Consider the following 21,758-nt stretch of genomic DNA (forward strand, 5'->3'; position numbering starts at 1 on the left):
TGTTAGGTTTTTACTATCATTCCCTGAATAGCAAACAAGGAAAGCAGATAACATGAGAATACTGGGATTCTCCTGTATATTTCAATTTGGTGACATTTAGGCACATTTAAAGAAGTGAACATATAGTTTCTCCTTTTCATACATATATTGTAGAATGATTTCCTTGACAATAGACTAAAACTTAAGAAAATATCAAGTTAATGAGAAGGTTTTAAGTATTTGCTAGGAATGCAGTAACTGGTTAGGACTGTGGGCGCCGCTGTTCACTAATCTGGTAGATACAGGCAGTACATACACGTCAGGAGGAGGGAAAAAAAAAAAAAGAAAAAAGCTCTTGTGCCTCTTAGAACCTCCATAACCGCCAGATTGAAAACAGACTGTCCAAGACTGCCTAAATCCTACTTCTGGATGACTCTCCACTCAGAATTCTCCTGAAAATTGGGTTAATTTCAGCTCAGAAAAGCAGAAAGGATACCCTTGGTACTGGACTGGAAGAAAACTACGAAGTGAGAGAGCCATGAAGATTCAGAAAAAGCTGACTGGCTGCAGCAGGCTGATGCTTCTGTGTCTTTCTCTGGAGCTGCTGTTGGAAGCTGGGGCTGGGAATATTCACTACTCAGTGCCGGAAGAGACAGACAAAGGTTCCTTCGTGGGCAACATCGCCAAGGACCTAGGGCTACAACCCCAGGAGCTGGCAGATCGCGGAGTCCGCATCGTCTCCAGAGGTAGGATGCCGCTTTTCGCTCTGAATCCTAGAAGTGGCAGCTTGATCACCGCGGGCAGGATAGACCGGGAGGAGCTCTGCGCTCAGAGCATGCCGTGTCTCGTGAGTTTTAATATCCTTGTTGAGGATAAAATGAAGCTTTTTCCTGTTGAAGTAGAAATAATTGATATTAATGACAACACTCCCCAATTTCAGTTAGAGGAACTGGAGTTTAAAATGAATGAAATAACCACTCCAGGTACCAGAATCTCATTGCCTTTTGGGCAAGACTTTGATGTGGGTGTGAACTCACTCCAGAGCTACCAACTCAGCTCTAACCCTCATTTCTCCCTGGATGTGCAACAGGGAGCCGATGGGCCCCAACATCCAGAGATGGTGCTACAGACTCCCTTAGACAGAGAAGAAGAAACTGTCCACCACCTCATCCTCACAGCTTCTGATGGGGGTGAACCAGTCCGTTCAGGGACCCTCAGAATTTACATTCAGGTGGTGGATGCAAATGACAATCCTCCAGCATTTACTCAGGCACAATACCATATAAATGTCCCCGAAAACGTGCCGCTGGGTACTCAGCTGCTCATGGTAAATGCCACTGACCCTGATGAGGGAGCCAATGGGGAAGTAACGTACTCCTTTCACAATGTAGACCACAGAGTGGCCCAAATATTTCATTTAGATTCCTACACAGGAGAAATATCAAATAAAGAACCACTAGATTTCGAAGAATACAAAACTTATTCAATGGAAGTTCAAGCCCAGGATGGTGCGGGGCTCATGGCTAAAACTAAGGTACTGGTCAAAGTTTTGGATGTAAATGATAATGCCCCAGAAGTGACCATCACCTCTGTCACCACTGCAGTTCCAGAAAACTTTCCTCCTGGGACCATAATTGCCCTTATCAGTGTGCATGACCAAGACTCAGGAGACAATGGCTACACCACATGTTTCATTCCTGGAAGTTTACCCTTTAAATTGGAAAAGTTAGTTGATAATTATTACCGTTTAGTGACTGAAAGAATACTGGACAGAGAACTTATCTCTGGGTACAACATCACAGTAACAGCAACAGACCAAGGAACTCCAGCTCTATCTACTGAAACTCACATTTCACTGCTAGTGACAGATATCAATGACAACTCCCCAGTCTTCCATCAGGACTCCTACTCTGCCTACATTCCCGAAAACAACCCCAGAGGAGCCTCCATCTTCTCTGTGAGGGCCCACGACTTGGACAGCAATGAGAATGCACAAATCACTTACTCCCTAATAGAGGACACTATCCAGGGGGCACCCCTATCTGCCTACCTCTCCATCAACTCCGACACTGGCGTCCTATACGCGCTGCGATCCTTCGACTATGAGCAGTTCCGGGACTTGCAACTGAAAGTGATGGCGCGGGACAGTGGGGATCCGCCCCTCAGCAGCAACGTGTCACTCAGCCTATTCGTGCTGGACCAGAACGACAACCCGCCCGAGATCCTGTACCCGGCCCTCCCCACAGATGGTTCCACCGGCGTGGAGCTGGCGCCCCGCTCCGCAGAGCCTGGCTACCTGGTGACCAAGGTGGTGGCGGTGGACAGAGACTCGGGCCAGAACGCCTGGCTGTCCTACCGCCTGCTCAAGGCCAGCGAGCCGGGGCTTTTCGCGGTGGGGCTGCACACAGGCGAGGTGCGCACAGCGCGAGCCCTGCTGGACAGAGACTCGCTCAAGCAGAGCCTCGTGGTGGCCGTCCAGGACCACGGCCAGCCCCCTCTCTCCGCCACTGTCACGCTCACTGTGGCCGTGGCCGACAGGATCCCCGACATCCTGGGCGACCTGGGCAGCCTCGAGCCCTCTGCCAAACCCAACGATTCGGACCTCACTCTGTACCTGGTAGTGGCAGTGGCCGCGGTCTCCTGCGTCTTCCTGGCCTTCGTCATCATGTTGATGGCGCACAGGCTGCGGCGCTGGCACAAGTCACGCCTGCTACAGGCTTCGGGAGGCGGCTTGGCGAGCATTCCCGGTTCGCACTTTGTGGGCGTGGACGGGGTTCGGGCTTTCCTGCAGACCTATTCCCATGAGGTCTCCCTCACTGCGGACTCGCGGAAGAGCCACCTGATTTTCCCCCAGCCCAACTATGCGGACACGCTCATCAGCCAGGAGAGCTGTGAGAAAAAGGATTTTCTATCAGCACCCCAGTCTTTACTAGAAGACAAAAAGGAACCATTTTCTCAGGTAAACTTTTGTGATGAATGTATAAGCTATCTAGAGAAAAATAATTCTTGATTTAACTTACTTGCGTTCACTCTTTACTACAGATAGTTCTTCTAACCCATGTATCTTTGTAGCTTTTTATTACGAGTCCTGCAAAATCACAATTAAGTGAGTCTACACGTTCATATGCAGGTATATTTATAATTGTTCTTGCATTGAAAAGGAGACTGTGATCATAATGTAGGTGGTTGGGTTGAAGGTATGCGTGAGATGCCTTCTCTGGAAAGAGCACTGCATTAGAAACAGGGCGATCTAGCTTCTAACATTTTCTTACTTGCCTCTGGGCTAAAGGGTTTGATTAGAAAAGGCTCACCAGTATTTAAATGACTAACACTATTTTCAAATTTTCTTGTTATAAGTACCTGCTAATCTACTCCTGAATTTAATGTAGATGTCATCTGTCAGGACACTGTGATATTTTATTTGGGGACATTTGAAGAGGTGAAGATTGTCTAAAGTAGTATTTTTAGTTGTGTTCATATAAGATTATAGAGATCTATATAAACTGCAATTTTAAATTATTGTTGAATATTTTAGCCCTTTATTCTATCTTTATTATCAGATTTTTTTGGTTTTGAGATGGGGTCTTGCTGGAGTGCAGTGGCATGATCATGGCTCACTGCAGCCACTACCTCCTGGGCTCAAGCGATCCTCCCACCTCAGCCTCCCAAAGTGCTGATATTACAGGTGTGAGCTGTGGTGCCTGTACTAAAGAATACATCTATTTAAGTAATTTATGAACAACAGAAAATTTATCATGCAACTTGAGAAATAGCTTTGAAGCCTCCTGACTTATACATTATACCTGTAATGAAATCAACTAACAAAAATCAAGTATATATCCTATTTTAATGTGTGTTAACTTTTCAGAAGAAAAAAACAGTATGGTCGGAGAGTAAGTTCATGCTTTGATGTATTTACTCTGCTCCAATAAAATACAGAGATACATAAAATATAAGAGGAAAGCAAAAGCAAAGTGGTGAGCTGGTCTAAAGCCATGTGAGTTATAGTCTTGGACTTAAAAGCAGAAATTGAAGGTTAGGAAACTGCCTCCAGCAATGTAATAGGGACAGAAGTTCTTCAGACTAGATAAATATCTGGACCAGGCTTACTGCCTGAATCCAAAATAAGCAATGAGACCCTTCAGCTGGTTAAAAAGGAAAAGAAAGATGCATTAACATGCTGCCTAGCTGGGTGCAGTGGCTCACGTCTGTATTTCCAACGATTTGAGAGGCTGAGGCGGAAAGATCCTTGGAGCCCTGGAGTTCAAGACAAGCCGGACACGGTGGCCTGCGACTGTAGTCCCAGCTACGCGGGGCGGGGCGGGGCGGGGAGGGGCGGGGCAGGGCGGGGCAGGTGCTGACGTGGGAGGATCCCTTGAGCCCAGGAAGTCACGGCTTCAGCGAACCGCGATCGCGCCACCGCACTCCAGCCTGGGCGGCAGAGCCACACCCTGTTAAATAAATAAATAAATAAATATAATAATAAAAGCTGCCTCCCAATTCCGGTGGTTATGGCTTTCTTCGTAAGCTGTGTAGACCAAGAGAGAGAGACAGACACAGATGCTGGATAGAGACAGCGAACACCAAGTATCTCATATGTGAGCTGTGGTATCCAGAATATCACTGCTGTGCATCATTAAAGCGTCATTAAGAGACCTATTTATGGCCTGGGACGTCAGGTCAGATAGAAACTATTTCAAAACCATTATAAACGAGCACTGAACCCAGGAGGGAAGGAGAGAGGGATATAGTGTAGAAGAGAAAAAAACAAACTAAAACTAAAAACAAACAGAGCTCTTCCACTAAAAATAAATATACAAACCAAAATTTCAAAACACACTTGTCTCATAGAATTTATTGTTGCTAGTGAGAAACTTTCCATCAACACACTGTTATTTTTTAAGGTAATCTCTGTTTTCTCTCTGATAACTATTGAAGACTTTCTCTCATTCTTGCTGTGTGTCTGTTGCATTTTTATTTTTATTTTTTGCTTGGTACCAAGAGTATACTCTCAATTGATAACTAAGATATCTCAGTTCTGGACTTTCTCAGCTCTTATAATCATAATTTTTTTCCGTGTATATACAAGTGAGCTACATTTACCTATTAAAGGACAAATATTACAAAACTGGTTGATTTTTAAAATCCATATTCTAATAATACACATGCTTAAAAATACACTGAAACAGTGAAACTAAATATATATGTACACACACACAAAAGAAAGCAGTCATGTTAATATTAATGTAACAACAAAGTCATATTTAAGGTAACAAACACAAATTGTGATTTTAAACAATGAACTGATTATAGTTGTAAAAAGAACAGATGATCAAAAGGATATAAACATATGAGCTTCTATTACCGAAAAATATAGCTTAGAAAATACCAGAATATTTTAACATAATTCCATAAGAAATAATAGACCCTGCAGGAAGAAAGTTAGTTAACATAAAGAAGATTTGAACAACATAATTATAAGCTTGATCTATTAGGATTCTAATAGATCCGTTCTACACACAACAAATATGGAATAGTCATCCTTGAGCAGACAATCTACAAGTTTATTACCTACTCATTACAAAAAAGGGTTCAGCAAATTTCAAAGTACCAATAATATACTTGCCTTACAACACATACTTAAATCACAAAGCAAACATTTAAAAATAGAAAAGGGGAAAAAGTTTGGATATTTACATCTACACCCTTAAATAACTCTTGGATTTCAAAAATCACAATGACAATGAAAACTACTCAGAAAAAAAGGACTTAAATATTCTTTATTAAAAATTGTGAGATGCAGCTAAAACAAATTAGGAGTAAGTTTATAGACAAATGCAATAATTTTTTTAAAAGCAACAAAATTATTTAAAATACATGAATTTAGCTTGCCATTCAAGAAGTAAGATAAAAAACATATAATGAGTATATACTAAAATAAAATGATGGAAAAAATAACAAAGAGATACATTTTTGAAATGCAACCATGGAAGAATTCTGAGGATGAAGTAATGAAAGCAGACAACAAATGTAATAAAACCAGTGGGGAGAAAATGAAAATTCTGTCAAGTCTAACGTTAGGATTCATGTAAGAGAGCCAGGCACAATGGCACACCTATAATCCCAGGTACTGAGTAGGCTGAGGCAGTAGGATTGCTTGAGCCCAGGAGTTTGAATCCAGCCGGGGCAGTATAACAAGACCCAATCTCTATAAAACAAACAAACAAACAAAAAAACACAAACACAAAAATAAAAATAAAAAACAAAATCAAAATATAGCATAGTAGCTCTACAAGAAAACATTGTGAGTTGGTATCAATTATTTCCAACACATTTTTCTTCAGTCTTCTAAGAAGAATGGATGAAAGTAAAAATGAGAAAATTTCAACAAGGAAGGAGCCAAAAGGCAAACAGATTAAAGTGTCATCAGAAATGGGCAATTCCACTTATACCACATACAAAAATTAATTCAAAATGGATCAAAGAAGCAATATTCAGAAGCAATAAAACCCTTTTAGTTGTTATGTTTAAGAACTAAAACTATACAACTCTTAGAAGAAAACAAGAGGAAACCTTCATAACATTGATTTTTGGCAATGATTTCTTGGATATGCCACCAAAAGCACAAGCAACAAAAGAAAAAAATGGTATACTGGACTTTATCACAGTTAAAAACTATGTGCAGCAAAGAACAATATCAATAGAGTGAAAAGGCAGCCCACAGAATGAGAGAAAATATTTCCAAATCATATATCTAAGAATGGATAACCAGAATAAAGAACTCCAACTCAACAACAAAGAATCCCAAACAATTGGATGTTAAAATGAGCAAAGGACTTGAATAGACATTTCAATATATCAATAGACTTGATATACAAATGGCTAACACCATATGAAAAGATGTTCAACATCACTAGTCATTAGGGAAATGCAAATCAAAACCATAATGAGATACTACTCCACATTCATTAGAATTGCTGTCATAAAAGAAAAGAAGTGTTAACAAGAATATGGAGAAATTGGAATTCTTGTGCATTGCTGGTGAATATAAAATGATACAACTGCTGTGGAAAATGGTATGGTGATTCCTCAAAAATTTAAACATAGAATTACCATATAATCCAGCAATTCCACTCTGGTTGTTACCCAAAAGAAGTAGAAGTAGGGACTTCAACAGATATTTGTACACATATGTTTATGGCAGCATTAGTCACAATAGCTGAAAAGTGGAAGTAACCCAAGTGTCCATTGACAGATGAATGGGTAAATAAAAAGTGGTTCACACATACAATGGGCTATTATTCAGCCTTAAAAAGGAAGAGAATTCTGTTACACGTTACAATATGGACGAACTTCAAAGACATGATGTCAAGTGAAATAAACCTGTCATAAAATGACAAATACTGTATGATTCCTCATATATGAAGTTCCTAGATTAGTCAAATTCATAGAGAAAAAAGGTAGAATGGTAGTTGCCAGGGACTGGGCGAAAGGCAATGGGGAATTGCTATTTAATAAGTACAGAGTTTCAGTTGGGGACGATGAAAAAGTTCTGGAGGTGGATGGTGGTAATGGTCACACCAGAATGTAATTTGAATGTACTTAATGTCACAGAATTGTATGCTTGACAATGGTCAAAATGGTAAAGATGAAACAGGAGTAAGAAGACATCCACTGCATTGTATTTTACACCCTTGGAAAATGAATATCAGAAAAAGAACTTGACAACTTCAAACAATTTTGAGTGACTGATTCCTAATGTGGTGAAAAACCCCTTCCGGCTCTAGCTTTATCAAATAGACCTGCTTTCTGTTTCTGTAATGTTCCATGCTGTCTCTTACCTTCAAGCATTTGTTCAGAGGTTCTAGGACACTTCTTCAGCCTTTTTCTTGATTCAATCCTACTTTTTAGGATTCAGCTTCAATCATGCCCTCAAAAAGACTTTTCTGACCCCAAACCTAGACTGGATACCCTTTCTAGGTATTCCTCCATCACCCAGTGTTTCTTACCTCATATCACAGCAGTTACCATACTCTATTACACTCTCTTTACTTTATTATGTCCTCCTCCAACCTTCACGCTTGAGACCAGGGCCTGTGTTTATCATGTTCACCATTTCTATCTCCAGCCGCAATCATGCAAAGTGGGAGGCACATATACCCAATTGTCTGATGATTCAATAATTTAAAGGCAGATTTTGAAGGTAAATGCTAAGCTATCAACCACAAAAGTTCAAAATATATAACCTTAGAAGAAAACGTAGCTAACGTTTCTTAATTGATCTTACTGCTTCTGATTATACAATAAGAGATGGAAGATGTTTGGAGCAAGGGCAGTGGTGGCATTGATTAATGCCTTGAGCAGTCAATAATACTTTCCTAGCAACTATTATCAAGGTCATGTTCATTTACACCATTCTTATTAATCCTGATAAAAAGGTTCCTGTTTTGAAAGATCTAATTCTAGGGTATCTTAGAGCTGTAAGATTCTTTAAAGCACCTTGAAAGTCAACAGAGGCAAACAAACAAGAACTTAGATTTTCCCGAGCAGGTGCAGAAATTATTTAGGCCTCTGAGCGTCGCTGTTGACCACCTAAGGAGTAAAAGGCAGCGAGACATCCAATCCAGCAATACGGCTCCCACAGCACAAGGGGCTGGAGGTTTGGCCCTAAAGCTTCAGGACACCAGAGAAATTCAGTCGAACAGCCCACCAGTTCTCTCCATAGGGACGTGGGTCCCGTGAATGCTGGTCATCTCACACCCTGAGGAATAAAGATTGGAATCCGCACTGGATGCTGGAAGTTGACTCGGAGAAAACTGCGACAGGCGGGAAATGGCGGCTCTGCAGAAGTTGCCACACTGCAGAAAGCTGGTCCTGCTGTGCTTCCTTTTGGCGACCCTGTGGGAGGCCAGGGCCGGGCAGATTCGCTATTCTGTGCGGGAAGAGATCGACAGAGGCTCCTTCGTAGGCAACATCGCCAAGGACTTGGGTTTGGAGCCCCTGGCACTGGCAGAGCAGGGAGTCCGCATCGTCTCCCGAGGTAGGACCCAGCTCTTTGCTCTGAACCCGCGAAGCGGCAGCTTGGTCACTGCGAACAGGATAGACCGGGAGGAGCTCTGCGCTCAGAGCGCACCCTGTCTGTTGAATTTTAACATTCTGCTGGAGGATAAATTGACTATTTATTCAGTAGATGTGGAAATAACAGATATTAACGATAATGCCCCTCGCTTTGGAGTAGAGGAACTGGAGCTAAAAATCAGTGAAACCACTACGCCAGGATTCCGGATTCCTCTTAAGAATGCTCATGATGCAGACGTAGGTGAGAACGCCCTTCAGAAGTACGCACTCAACCCAAATGACCACTTCTCCCTGGACGTGCGAAGCGGAGCTGACGGGAACAAGTACCCAGAACTGGTGCTGGAGCGCGCTCTGGACCGCGAGGAAGAGGCTGTACACCACCTCCTTCTCGTGGCTTCTGATGGGGGTGACCCAGTGCTATCTGGCACCTCCCGCATCTGCGTGAAGGTCCTGGATGTGAACGACAACGCGCCTGTTTTTACACAGCCCGAGTACCGCATAAGCGTTCCAGAGAATACGCCCGTGGGCACCCGGATACTCACGGTGACCGCCACTGACGCAGATGAGGGCTACAACGCTCAAGTGGCATATTTTCTAGAGAAAAGCCCTGGAGAAACCTCAGAGGTATTTGAGCTTAAGTCAACATCTGGAGATCTGACAATCATAAAAGATCTAGATTATGAGGATGCTACATTCCATGAAATTGACATTGAAGCTCAGGATGGTCCGGGCCTTCTAACCAGAACGAAGGTTATCGTCACGGTTCTGGACGTGAATGACAATGCCCCAGAATTTTACATGACATCTGCTACTAGCTCAGTTTCTGAAGACTCTCCTCCAGGAACCATAATTGGGCTTTTTAATGTACATGATAGAGACTCTGGGCAGAACGCATTCACCACCTGTTCACTCCCGGAGAATCTTCCTTTTAAGTTAGAAAAGTCAGTAGACAATTACTACCGACTGGTTACAACCAGAGCCCTTGACAGGGAACAGTTTTCCTTTTACAACATCACTCTAATCGCTAAAGATGGAGGGAACCCCTCCCTGTCCACGGATGCTCACATTTTGCTCCAGGTGGCAGACATCAACGACAACGCGCCCGCCTTCTCCCGCACATCCTATTCCACCTACATTCCCGAAAACAACCCCAGAGGAGCCTCTATCTTCTCAGTGACGGCCCATGACCCCGACAGCAACGACAATGCTCATGTAACTTACTCTTTCGCGGAGGACACTGTTCACGGGGCACCCTTATCCTCTTACATCTCTATCAACTCCGACACTGGAGTACTCTATGCACTGCGCTCCTTTGATTACGAGCAATTGCGAGACTTGCAACTGTGGGTGATAGCGCGGGACAGCGGGAACCCTCCACTCAGTAGCAATGTATCATTAAGCCTGTTCGTGCTGGACCAGAACGACAATCCGCCCGAGATCTTGTACCCCGCCTTCCCCACAGACGGTTCCACTGGCGTGGAGCTGGCGCCCCGCTCCGCAGAGCCCAGCTACCTGGTGACCAAGGTGGTGGCGGTGGACAGAGACTCGGGCCAGAACGCCTGGCTGTCCTACCACCTGCTCAAGGCCAGCGAGCCGGGACTCTTCTCGGTGGGTCTGCACACGGGCGAGGTGCGCACGGCGCGAGCCCTGCTGGACAGAGACGCGCTCAAGCCGAGCCTCGTGGTGGCCGTCCAGGACCACGGCCAGCCCCCTCTCTCCGCCACTGTCACGCTCACCGTGGCCGTGGCCGACAGGATCCCCGACATCCTGGGCGACCTGGGCAAACTCGAGCCCTTAGCCAAGCCCGACGATTCAGACCTCACTCTGTACCTGGTGGTAGCGGTGGCCGTGGTCTCCTGCGTCTTCCTGGCCTTCGTCATCATGTTGCTGGTGCACAGGCTGCGGTGCTGGCACAAGTCACGCCTGCTGCAGGCTTCAGGAGGCAGCTTGACAGGCATGCAGAGCTCGCACTTTGTGGGCGTGGACGGCGTTCGGGCTTTCCTGCAGACCTATTCCCACGAGGTCTCCCTCGTTGCGGACTCGCGGAAGAGTCACCTGATCTTCCCCCAGCCCAACTATGCTGACACGCTCATCAGCCAGGAGAGCTGTGAGAAAAAGGATTTTTTATCAGCACCTCAATCTCTACCCGAAGATGAAAGAGAAGAAACGTTTTCTCAGGTAATCTATCTTTTCACAACATACGTACTAGCTAGTTTGCTGAAGTAATTCACTTACTTGTTTACTATATCTATTTTGTTCCCCATATTTCCGTGAGGGTAGGGTCAAGTTTTAGGAAGTGAGTCTTGGTGAATTATTTCTTGGTAGGTCTTAGTGTTCACAGGCTGTAAGAGGAAGAAGAGACATGAGAATCGTTGTGCAATGAATGTAAACAAGGAGTTAATACATAAGATTATCCAAAGAGCACTGCATTAGTAACTAGGGTGTCTGGTTTCTGATACTTTCTTCTCCATCCCTGAGCAAATCATCTCATCCACTCGGATCAACAATTTTTTCTTTGTTAAAAATATAAAGATTGGAGTTTATGTTTACTCAAGTCCTTTCTTCTTTTAAATTATGACTCTTACTTTATATTTGAATCTGTATATGAACAGTGAGACATCTTAGTTGGCTAGTTCTTTCTCATTCAGTCTTAATATATTTGTTTCAGTTTGGCAGCAAAATTGTTTTCCTTAACTTGCATGTCCTTCCCTGTTAAAAATATGGAAATTTAGAAATATACATTCCTTACAGTGTTTCAGGAAGGTATGTCATATTATTTTGGCTTAGTTTAAAAAATCACTTTAGCCTCTAAGCTATATGCTTCTTGAAGAAGTCACTGACTTATCATCTGCTCTATAATAAAGCTGTAGAGTAGTAATAAACAGACTTCTCCCTTTTTTTATCTTTCTCATACGTGGGAACCATACTGCCTTTTAATCTTTAAAATAATATATATCCTCAATATAGTTTTGCTTAAAGAAAAGATACAAAAGATTCATATCATACAATTGCCCAGAACCATCTTCTTTATACATCTCTCTTCTCAAGGTTTCTACTCACAGCAGCTGCTAGAAATGTTCCCAATCCCTCACCCAATCCCAGTGCCCCTCTGATCAATTTTCTTTTCCCATTCCTCTTCCTATGTTGGCTTTTAGTATGTTGGTTATGTATTTAATAAGAGAGAATAATAAGCACACTAATAATCTATGTAACTGGCATCATTTTTTATTTTTATTTGGAAATTATCATGTACTAATTGAGCCTTTTGTTGAGTGATACCGTATCTCTCAAAGTGCTGTGATTCTTTCTGTTGCATTTGATAAAGAAAAAATTTTCTGAGACAACGTGTTGTTTTGGTTACTATTACATAATTCTCTATGAGTAAAATTGGAACTCACTGTGGAATAATATGTCATAATATCTTTACTTGTAAGTGAATAATGAAGTACAAACAGGAAAATTAAAGCAAAGTTATTTTAGTGTGTGTAGTAACTACACAAGAATAAATGCCTTATGCATAGATATGTAATTCATCATGATTGAAATGACAAATATATTGTATTTATATTTCTGTGCTTGGAAACTTATGGGGAAAGAGATTCTGGAACATAAAAGCTTATTTCTACTAGTTTCAGTTGTGGGTTTTGAAAAAACATCCTTACAGTCTAGATTTAAACAAAGCAAACTTCTTTCAGTACCCTGAAGGTCTGTGATTTCTCTCTCACATCTAGGCATTGTCATGCTGTTCTTTCCCACATCCAGGCCTTTTCACTGATCCACTCCTCTCATGCTTCCTGGGAAAGCCTTTGCTAACATTAAAGGCCCAATTGAAGGCCCCCCTAACCCCCTTGGCTTCTCCCATTATGGTAATTATCTCAGTACACTGCAATTCCCTGTTTGTCTTTATATCCTTATAATCTCTGTGAAGGAAGCTACTGTGTCTATATTGTTCACCTTAAATCCCCAAACATATTGTCTGACACCTAATTATGTGTTTGTTTAATGATATTAAATAACAACAAATATCGAAACTAAGTTATCAGGTCACCAAGAACATACTTAAAGAAATATAATGTATAAATGTGGCTGATATTTCTGTGTGTTTCTTTTCTTTTTTTCCTTGTCTCAGCTCTTAGAGAGTTAAGAGTATAGAGAGGGAAAGGTGAAAGAGAAGGTGAATATCTTATCAAATAACCCTGATAAATGTAGTAAGTATAACAATAAACACATTATCAAGGTTCAGTGGTGGAAGAACAAGTGGTGGTCACGTCTTTTAATAGTTGTGTTGGTCCTTAGGGCCAGTTCTTTGTTACTGTGTGTTTCTTAAACCGAACAATTCAAAACAGTTAACTCCACTATGTTTGAAGCAATATTGGTGGCATTAAGGTTAGCGCATGGATTCCCAAGAAAGATAACTTGAGGTCACACTGTTTAACATATATCAATTCAATCATGTTCAATCAACACTAGTCTTCTTATCTCTGACAAGAAGGATTTCCGGTCTTGGATAATTCAAAAATAATAATCTGTGTTTGTCTGAGAGGATGCAGTAAACGGTTAGGCCTCTTAGTGTCGCTGTTTACCACTCAAGAAGGAGAACGCAGCTGAGAACTAGTCCACCATTTCCTCGCTCCTAAAATGCAAAGAACCAGCAAATCAGACTCAGAAGATCCGGGGCGGCTGCCAACCTCACCTCTTAGTCAACCAGCTGTTTGACCTGTGGATTAGGCCCGTAAAAGACTTCGTTTCTTGAGAAAATAAGACTGGAGTCCGTCGTGGGAAACTGGAACCGAATTCAGAGAAAGCGATTCACCGAAAAGGAAATGACCAATTGCCTGAGTTTCCGAAATGGCAGAGGACTGGCCCTGCTGTGCGCGCTCCTGGGGACGCTGTGCCAAACAGGTTCCGGTCAGATCCGCTACTCGGTGTCTGAAGAGCTAGATAAAGGTTCCTTCGTGGGTAACATCGCTAACAACCTGGGGCTAGAGCCCCGGGAGCTGGCGGAGCGCGGAGTCCGCATCATCTCCAGAGGTAGGATGCAGCTTTTCTCTCTAAATCCGCGAAGCGGCAGCTTGGTCACCGCGGAGAGGATAGACCGGGAGGAGCTCTGCGCTCAGATCCCGCTGTGTCTGGTAAAATTTAACATCCTGGTTGAGGATAAATTGAAACTTTTTGAAGTAGAAATAGAAATTAAAGATATTAATGATAATGCTCCCAATTTCCCAACAGAAGAATTGGAAATAAAAATTGGTGAACTAACGGTTCCTGGAACCCGATTTCCACTTAAAACTGCTTTTGATCCAGATGTAGGCATGAACTCCCTGCAGAACTACAAGCTTGGCCCCAGTGACTACTTCTCCCTAGCTGTGAATAGCGTGTCTGAGGGGGCCAAGTATCCAGAGCTGGTGCTGGAGCGGGCCCTGGACCGTGAGAAAAAAGAAATTCACCGGCTTGTCCTGGTTGCCTCTGATGGTGGAGACCCTGTCCACTCTGGCAACTTGCACATCCAAGTGATAGTCCTGGATGCAAATGACAACCCACCAATGTTTACTCAGCCTGAGTACCGTGTAAGTGTTTGGGAGAACGTGCCTGTGGGTACCCGGCTGCTCACGGTGAATGCCACTGACCCTGATGAGGGATTCAACGCTCAAGTGTCTTATATTCTAGATAAAATGCCTGGGAAAATCGCTGAGATTTTCCATCTTAACTCAGTGAGTGGAGAAGTATCAATATTAAAAAGTCTAGATTATGAGGATGCCATGTTCTATGAAATTAAAATTGAAGCACAGGATGGACCAGGTCTTCTTTCAAGAGCCAAGATTCTAGTCACGGTTCTGGATGTGAATGACAATGCTCCAGAAATTACAATCACGTCACTCACAGGCTCAGTCCCAGAAGAGGGCACCGTTGGAAGAGAAATTGCTCTTATCGACGTGCATGACCGAGATTCTGGGCTGAATGGGCAGGTTGAAGTTTTTGTCCTGGGAAATCTGCCATTTAAGTTAGAAAAATCAATAGATCAGTATTACTGCTTAGTGACGGCCGCCTCCCTGGACCGCGAACAAATATCAGAATATAACATTAGTGTGAGAGCCTCAGATGCGGGAAGCCCGCCACTGTCCACAGAAACTCACATCACCCTGCATGTGACTGACATCAATGACAACCCACCCACCTTCCCTCATTTATCCTACTCCGCCTACATTCCAGAAAACAACCCCAGAGGAGCCTCTATCTTCTCAGTGACCGCCCAGGACCCAGATAGCAACAACAACGCCCGCATCACTTATGCATTGACCGAGGATACCCTCCAGGGGGCGCCCCTGTCCTCCTACGTCTCCATCAACTCCAACACTGGCGTCCTATACGCGCTGCGATCCTTCGACTACGAGCAATTTAGAGACTTGAAGCTACTGGTGACAGCCAGCGACAGCGGGAACCCTCCACTCAGCAGCAACGTGTCGCTGAACCTGTTCGTGCTGGATCAGAACGACAACGCGCCCGAGATCCTGTACCCCGCCCTCCCCACAGACGGTTCCACTGGCGTGGAGCTGGCGCCCTGCTCCGCAGAGCCCGGCTACCTAGTGACCAAGGTGGTGGCGGTGGACAGAGACTCGGGCCAGAACGCCTGGCTGTCCTACCGCCTGCTCAAGGCCAGCGAGCCGGGACTCTTCTCCGTGGGTCTGCACACGGGTGAGGTGCGCACGGCGCGAGCCCTGCTGGACAGAGACTCGCTCAAGCAGAGCCTCGTGGTGGCCGTCCAGGACCACGGCCAGCCCCCTCTCTCCGCCACTGTCACGCTCACCGTGGCCGTGGCAGACAGGATCCCCGACATCCTGGCCGATCTGGGCAGCCTCGAGCCCTCCGCCAAACCCAACGATTCAGACCTCACTCTGTACCTGGTGGTGGCGGTGGCCGCGGTCTCCTGCGTCTTCCTGGCCTTCGTCATCGTGCTGCTGGCGCTCAGGCTGAGGCGCTGGCACAAGTCACGCCTGCTACAGGCTTCGGGAGGCGGCTTGGCGAGCATGCCCGGTTCGCACTTTGTGGGCGTGGACGGGGTTCGGGCTTTCCTGCAGACCTATTCCCACGAGGTCTCCCTCACTGCGGACTCGCGGAAGAGCCACCTGATTTTCCCCCAACCCAACTATGCGGACACGCTCATCAGCCAGGAGAGCTGTGAGAAAAGCGAACCTCTTCTGATAACTCAGGATTTACTTGAAATGAAAGGAGATTCCAACCTACTTCAGGTGAGTTTATTTCTTTGAATATTATGAAGAACAGGTATGAGAATGTGGTTATTATAAAGCTTTAACACATATGTATTTGAGAAATAAAGCCATGAGGTTGTCATTAGTCCTTTGACTAAATATTTGTCCCCATTTCTTTCTGGGCCTATAGTAGGACTTCACTCCCTGGTCTGGTTATGGTTGAGTGGGCTTAGGGAAAAAATAATACATCGTGAGTGGAAGTAAAGTGTCACTTCCTAGAGGAATCTGCCACTGTGAGAATTTTCAGATCTCTAAGTTACTATTTGAAATTGTGACTGCTCCTTCTACCTGGGTCCTTGAGTAACTATGATGACAGAAACACAACACTGGTCTGTATACCTGTGATAAATAGGCCTTTTTCATTTTAAATCCCTGTGCTTTGGAGTTTGTCATTCCAACCTATATAGCTTATCCTGATACATACAAGTAAAAATACATATGAATAGAAGATATTTTATGTGCCCATGAAATTAAATTATGTTTGACTCCTTCCAAGACAGATGACACTCTTTTTTTCTCCTTCCTTCCTCCCTCTCTTTCCTCCTTCCTTCCTCTCTCTCTTTTTCTCTTTCTTTCTCTTTTCTTTCTTTCTTTCTTTCTTTCTTTCTTTCTTTCTTTCTTTCTTTCTTTCTTTCTTTCTTTCTTTCTTTCTTTCTTTCTTTCTTGACGGGGTCTTACTCTGTCTGGAGTGCAGTGGCATGATCACGGCTCACTGCAGCCTTGACCTCCCAGACTCAAGTGATCCTCCCACCTCAGCCTCCTGAGTAGCTGAGACTACAGGCACAAGCCACCCTCCCAGCTAATTTGTTTTTGTTTTTGTAGAGATAGGGCAATTGCTATGTTTCCCAGGCTGGTCTGAAATTCCTGAGCTCAAGTGATCTGCCCACATCAGCCTCCCAAAGTACTGCAATTAGAGGCATGAGCCACCATGCCTGGTCTTATTCTTTTCATCTCAATAACACAAAAATTGGAGAATAAAAATGTAGAGGCTGGGTGCGGTGGCTCATGCTGTAATCCCAGCACTTTGGGAGGCTGAGGCAGGTGGATCACTTGAAGTCAGGAGTTCAAGAACACCCTGGCCAACATGATGAAACCCTGTCTCTACTAAAAATACAAAAATTAGCCAGGCATGCTGGTGGGCACCTGTAATCCAAGCTACTCGGGAAGCTGAGGCAGGAGAATTGCTTAAACTCAGGAGGCAGAAGTTGCAGTGAGCCAAAATTGGGCCACTGCACTCCAGCCGGGGCAATAGAGAGAGACTCCATCTCAAAAAAAAAAAAAAAAAAAGTAGAGGCTGGTCAAATGGTTTTACCTATAGTGCCTGTCATATATGCCTAAAGTATATGCTTACATGTGTATTCATATTGATTTCAACATTTTGCCTGAGGGTGTAAAGTTCACCTAGCTAAACTATTATGAGCCTTGGAGTGATATTTCTTGCCCTTGAGAAGGACATTAAAAACATGTAAAGGAATATATCTCAGCCTTTGCGGGAGATTTCCAGACAATCTCTTCCAACAATGGAATAGAAGTCCCTTCTTTTGTCATGTTCTACAACTTTCTTGAGCCAGAAATTGTTGGCTTATTCTGCAATTTATGAAATTATTTTCACTCATGAAACCATATGAGAGTCATCCAAAATTAGACCAAAATATGTTTTATTAGAACTCAAACAAAAGAACAGATTCCTCCCTCAATATATTAGGAAAAGGCACATTTAAATGTATGAGACAACAGGGCCAGAACACAAAAGCTGTAAGCAGAGTAAGGTGTATTCTCACTCAAACATGGAAATACATCACAGAATTTAAAAGGCCCATAGCCAGGGGAGGACTTCTGAGCCTAGGACTTCGAGACCTACTTGGGCAACATAGCATGACCCTGTCTCAAAAGAAAAAGGCACGTAACTTTTAACATATCATTTTTAGAAAAAAAATGTTTATAGTATCAGTATCACTTTCCCTGTAAGGAGAAAAAAAATTAATTAGCTAGTGTCAGGGGAAATTTGGATGCTCAAAGAGAATTTCTAAGAATTCTATATGAAACATAGCCTACATATGTGTCATGAAAATACACTGAGAATATGGAACCCATACAATTCCACCTACTTGTACAGGTAATGGAAGATCTCAGACATCCCATTTTCACTAAAATGGATTTATTTTTATTTTGTTGAAGAATGGGCAAGAATCCATTACAAGAGAAAGGGAGGAGAAGTTCATAATAAAAGGAATGGAAAGTATAAAGGCATGATGCAAGGAAACAAGTGAAAAGGTATCTTAAGAAAACAGATAACAGGCTGTTTCGACTAGAGTATGAGTATGGGTGAGCACTGCAAAATAGTAGAATAAATTGTTGAGTTGGATCTCATTTGGTAATGCATTTGAAATAAAGGGATTTGCTTTGAACCAAGACTGGTTCTAAGCCTGGAACTACAGAATAAGTTCCAAAATTGGGTGTCTAAGAACTCTGAATACCTCTCCAATATTTACCAGTGGTCAAGTCAAACTCGTTTTGCTCATTAATGGTATAAGTCAGCTGGAGCTGAGAATTGGCATTATAGAGAATGTTTTTGAGACAGACTCTTGCTCTGTCACCCAGGATGGACTTCAGTGGCATGATCTCAACTCACTGCAACCTCTGCCTCCTGAGTTAAGTGATTCTGCTGCCTCAACCTCCTGAGTAGCTGGGGTTACAGGCACCCGCCACCATGCCTAGCTAATTTTTATTTTTTTAGTAGAGACGGCTTGCACCATGTTGGACAGGCTGGTCTCAAACTCCTGACCTCATGTGTTCTTCCCACCTTGGCCTCCCAAAGTGCTGGGATCACAGGTCACTGCACCCAGCCTAGAGTATTTCATATACATTCATATAAAAAAGAAGCACTGGTTTCATAAAACAAATGTACATTATATGAGATTCCCCTTCATAAAAGCATGTATGTGTACCCCAATACTAAATTGGCCCTTTTAACAAAATATCAGACTTTGCCCTACTTAACTGGAAAGATTATCTATATTTTATAAAGAAGAGAAACATATTAACATAATCATAAGGCTGTGATTTCCTCTTTTTTGCAAAAACTATCTTTGAAAAGTATTACTGAATTGATAACATATATATGGAGAGATTTAAAATACTAGATAAGGGAACTGATTCCGATGAATTTACAGAAAGGTAGGTATTTTAGTCCACTAAAAATAAATAAAAATTATCAATTCACTTATTTGGATACAGCAGTCATGCCAGAGTTTGTAAATATAGTGAAATCACTGAAGATTTTTTTTGCTCCCAAAACTGAAAAAAATGGCAGTGTACCTTGTGAATTTTTTTAAATGAAAAAAGAATACGAAATGATGAAGACCCTTATTTGATGATGACAAACTAGAAAATTGAAATGTAAAGGGGAAAATGTGAGTATCTGGTTCCTTCCAGCAAATTAAAGACAGGGTGCATAGATTCAAGAGGTTGTGCTTTGAGGATAAATAGCTGGGGACTGTGCAGTTTTCCAAGACAACCTCTGGGCGCCGCTGTCGACCAAAAGGAAGTGAAGGCTTCTCAATTCTGCAGGAGCGTCAGGCAGGATGCCTTCCTGCTTTGTCCGGTGCACTGAGCACAGACGCTGCTCCTGTTCACCCTCGAGCGCCTAACTAATAAGTCCTAAGCTCAGATCACAGAAGTCCAGGGAGCTGCCATTGCTTTTTAGAAAACATTCCAGAGGAAAGAAGCTCCGCGGAGAGTTCCTGAAATGCAGAGAGCCAGAGAAGCCGAAGTGATGAAAAGTCAGGTACTGTTTCCCTTCCTGCTGTCTTTGTTCTGCGGGGCCATCTCCCAGCAGATCCGATACACGATTCCAGAGGAGCTAGCCAACGGCTCACGGGTGGGGAAACTTGCCGAGGATCTGGGGCTCAGCGTCCGGGAGTTGCCAACTCGAAAACTGCGGGTTAGTGCAGAGGATTATTTCAACGTTAGTTTGGAGAGCGGGGATTTGTTAGTGAACGGTAGGATAGATCGAGAGAAGATTTGCGGAAGGAAACTTGTGTGTGCACTAGAATTCGAAACGGTCGCTGAAAACCCAATGAATGTTTTCCACGTGGTTGTTGTAATCCAAGATATTAATGACAATGCACCACGTTTCGTTGCAAAAGGCATTGACTTAGAAATTTGTGAGTCAGCCTTACCCGGGGTAAAATTCTCTCTGGATTCTGCGCAAGATGCAGATGTGGAAGGCAATTCACTGAAGTTATACACCATCAACCCCAATCAATACTTCTCTCTGTCAACGAAGGAAAGTCCTGATGGAAGTAAATATCCGGAATTACTGCTGGAAAAACCTCTAGACAGGGAACATCAGAGCTCTCATCGCTTAATCCTGACTGCCATGGACGGCGGGGACCCGCCTCTAAGCGGCACCACCCATATCTGGATCCGAGTCACCGATGCCAATGATAATGCTCCCGTGTTTAGCCAGGAGGTATACAGGGTTAGCCTCCAAGAAAACGTACCGTGGGGAACCTCCGTGCTGCGGGTGCTGGCCACAGACCAGGATGAGGGCATTAATGCAGAGATCACCTATGCCTTCCTCAATTCCCCAATAAGTACCAGCCTCTTCAATCTCAATCCAAATACGGGCGACATCACAACCAATGGCACATTGGATTTTGAAGAGACAAGTAGATATGTGTTGGGCGTGGAAGCCAAGGATGGAGGAGTACACACAGCTCACTGTAATGTTCAAATAGAAATTGTTGATGAGAATGACAATGTCCCAGAGGTGACATTCATGTCCTTCTCTAACCAGATTCCAGAGGATTCAGACCTTGGAACTGTAATAGCCCTCATAAAAGTGCGAGACAAGGATTCTGGGCAAAATGGCATGGTGACATGCTATATTCAGGAAGAAGTTCCGTTCAAATTAGAATCCACCTCGAAGAATTACTACAAGCTGGTGATTGGTGGAGCCCTAAACCGGGAGCAGACAGCAGACTACAACGTCACAATCATAGCCACCGACAAGGGCAAACCACCCCTTTCCTCCAGGACAAGCATCACCCTGCACGTCTCCGACATCAACGACAATGCACCTGTTTTCCATCAGGCCTCCTATGTAGTCCACGTGGCTGAGAACAACCCACCTGGCACCTCTATCGCACAAGTAAGCGCCTCCGACCCGGATTTGGGACCCAACGGCAGCGTCTCCTACTCTATCCTGGCCAGTGACCTGGAGCCACGGGAGCTGTTGTCCTACGTGTCCGTGAGCCCGCAGAGCGGGGTGGTGTTCGCGCAGCGCGCCTTCGACCACGAGCAGCTGCGCGCCTTCGAGCTCACGCTGCAGGCCAGGGACCAGGGCTTCCCCGCGCTCAGCGCCAACGTGAGCCTGCGCGTGTTGGTGGGCGACCTCAATGACAATGCGCCACGGGTGCTGTACCCCGC

General features: G+C 43.9%; 1 protein-coding gene across 5 annotated transcripts in view; it reads left to right on the plus strand.

Moving 5' to 3' along the window:
- Positions 1-21,758, plus strand: part of LOC116471632 (protocadherin gamma-C4) — a 151,620-nt gene that overhangs the window by 708 nt on the left and 129,154 nt on the right. The window contains exons 1-2 of one of the 5 annotated variants that reach the window (XM_058439942.1): positions 335-725; positions 1,584-2,938. In XM_058439942.1, the coding sequence (XP_058295925.1) occupies positions 518-725; positions 1,584-2,938 (1,563 nt within the window). In that variant the 5' untranslated portion in view covers positions 335-517. Of the gene's footprint in view, positions 1-327; positions 2,939-8,529; positions 11,284-13,496; positions 16,305-21,758 lie in introns of those variants that run through there. The other 4 variants (XM_058439940.1, XM_032158164.2, XM_058439939.1 and 1 more) reach the window with 4 other exon arrangements.

The sequence above is a fragment of the Hylobates moloch genome, unplaced genomic scaffold, assembly GCF_009828535.3.
Source record: "Hylobates moloch isolate HMO894 unplaced genomic scaffold, HMol_V3 SCAFFOLD_6, whole genome shotgun sequence".
Lineage (NCBI taxonomy): Eukaryota > Metazoa > Chordata > Mammalia > Primates > Hylobatidae > Hylobates > Hylobates moloch.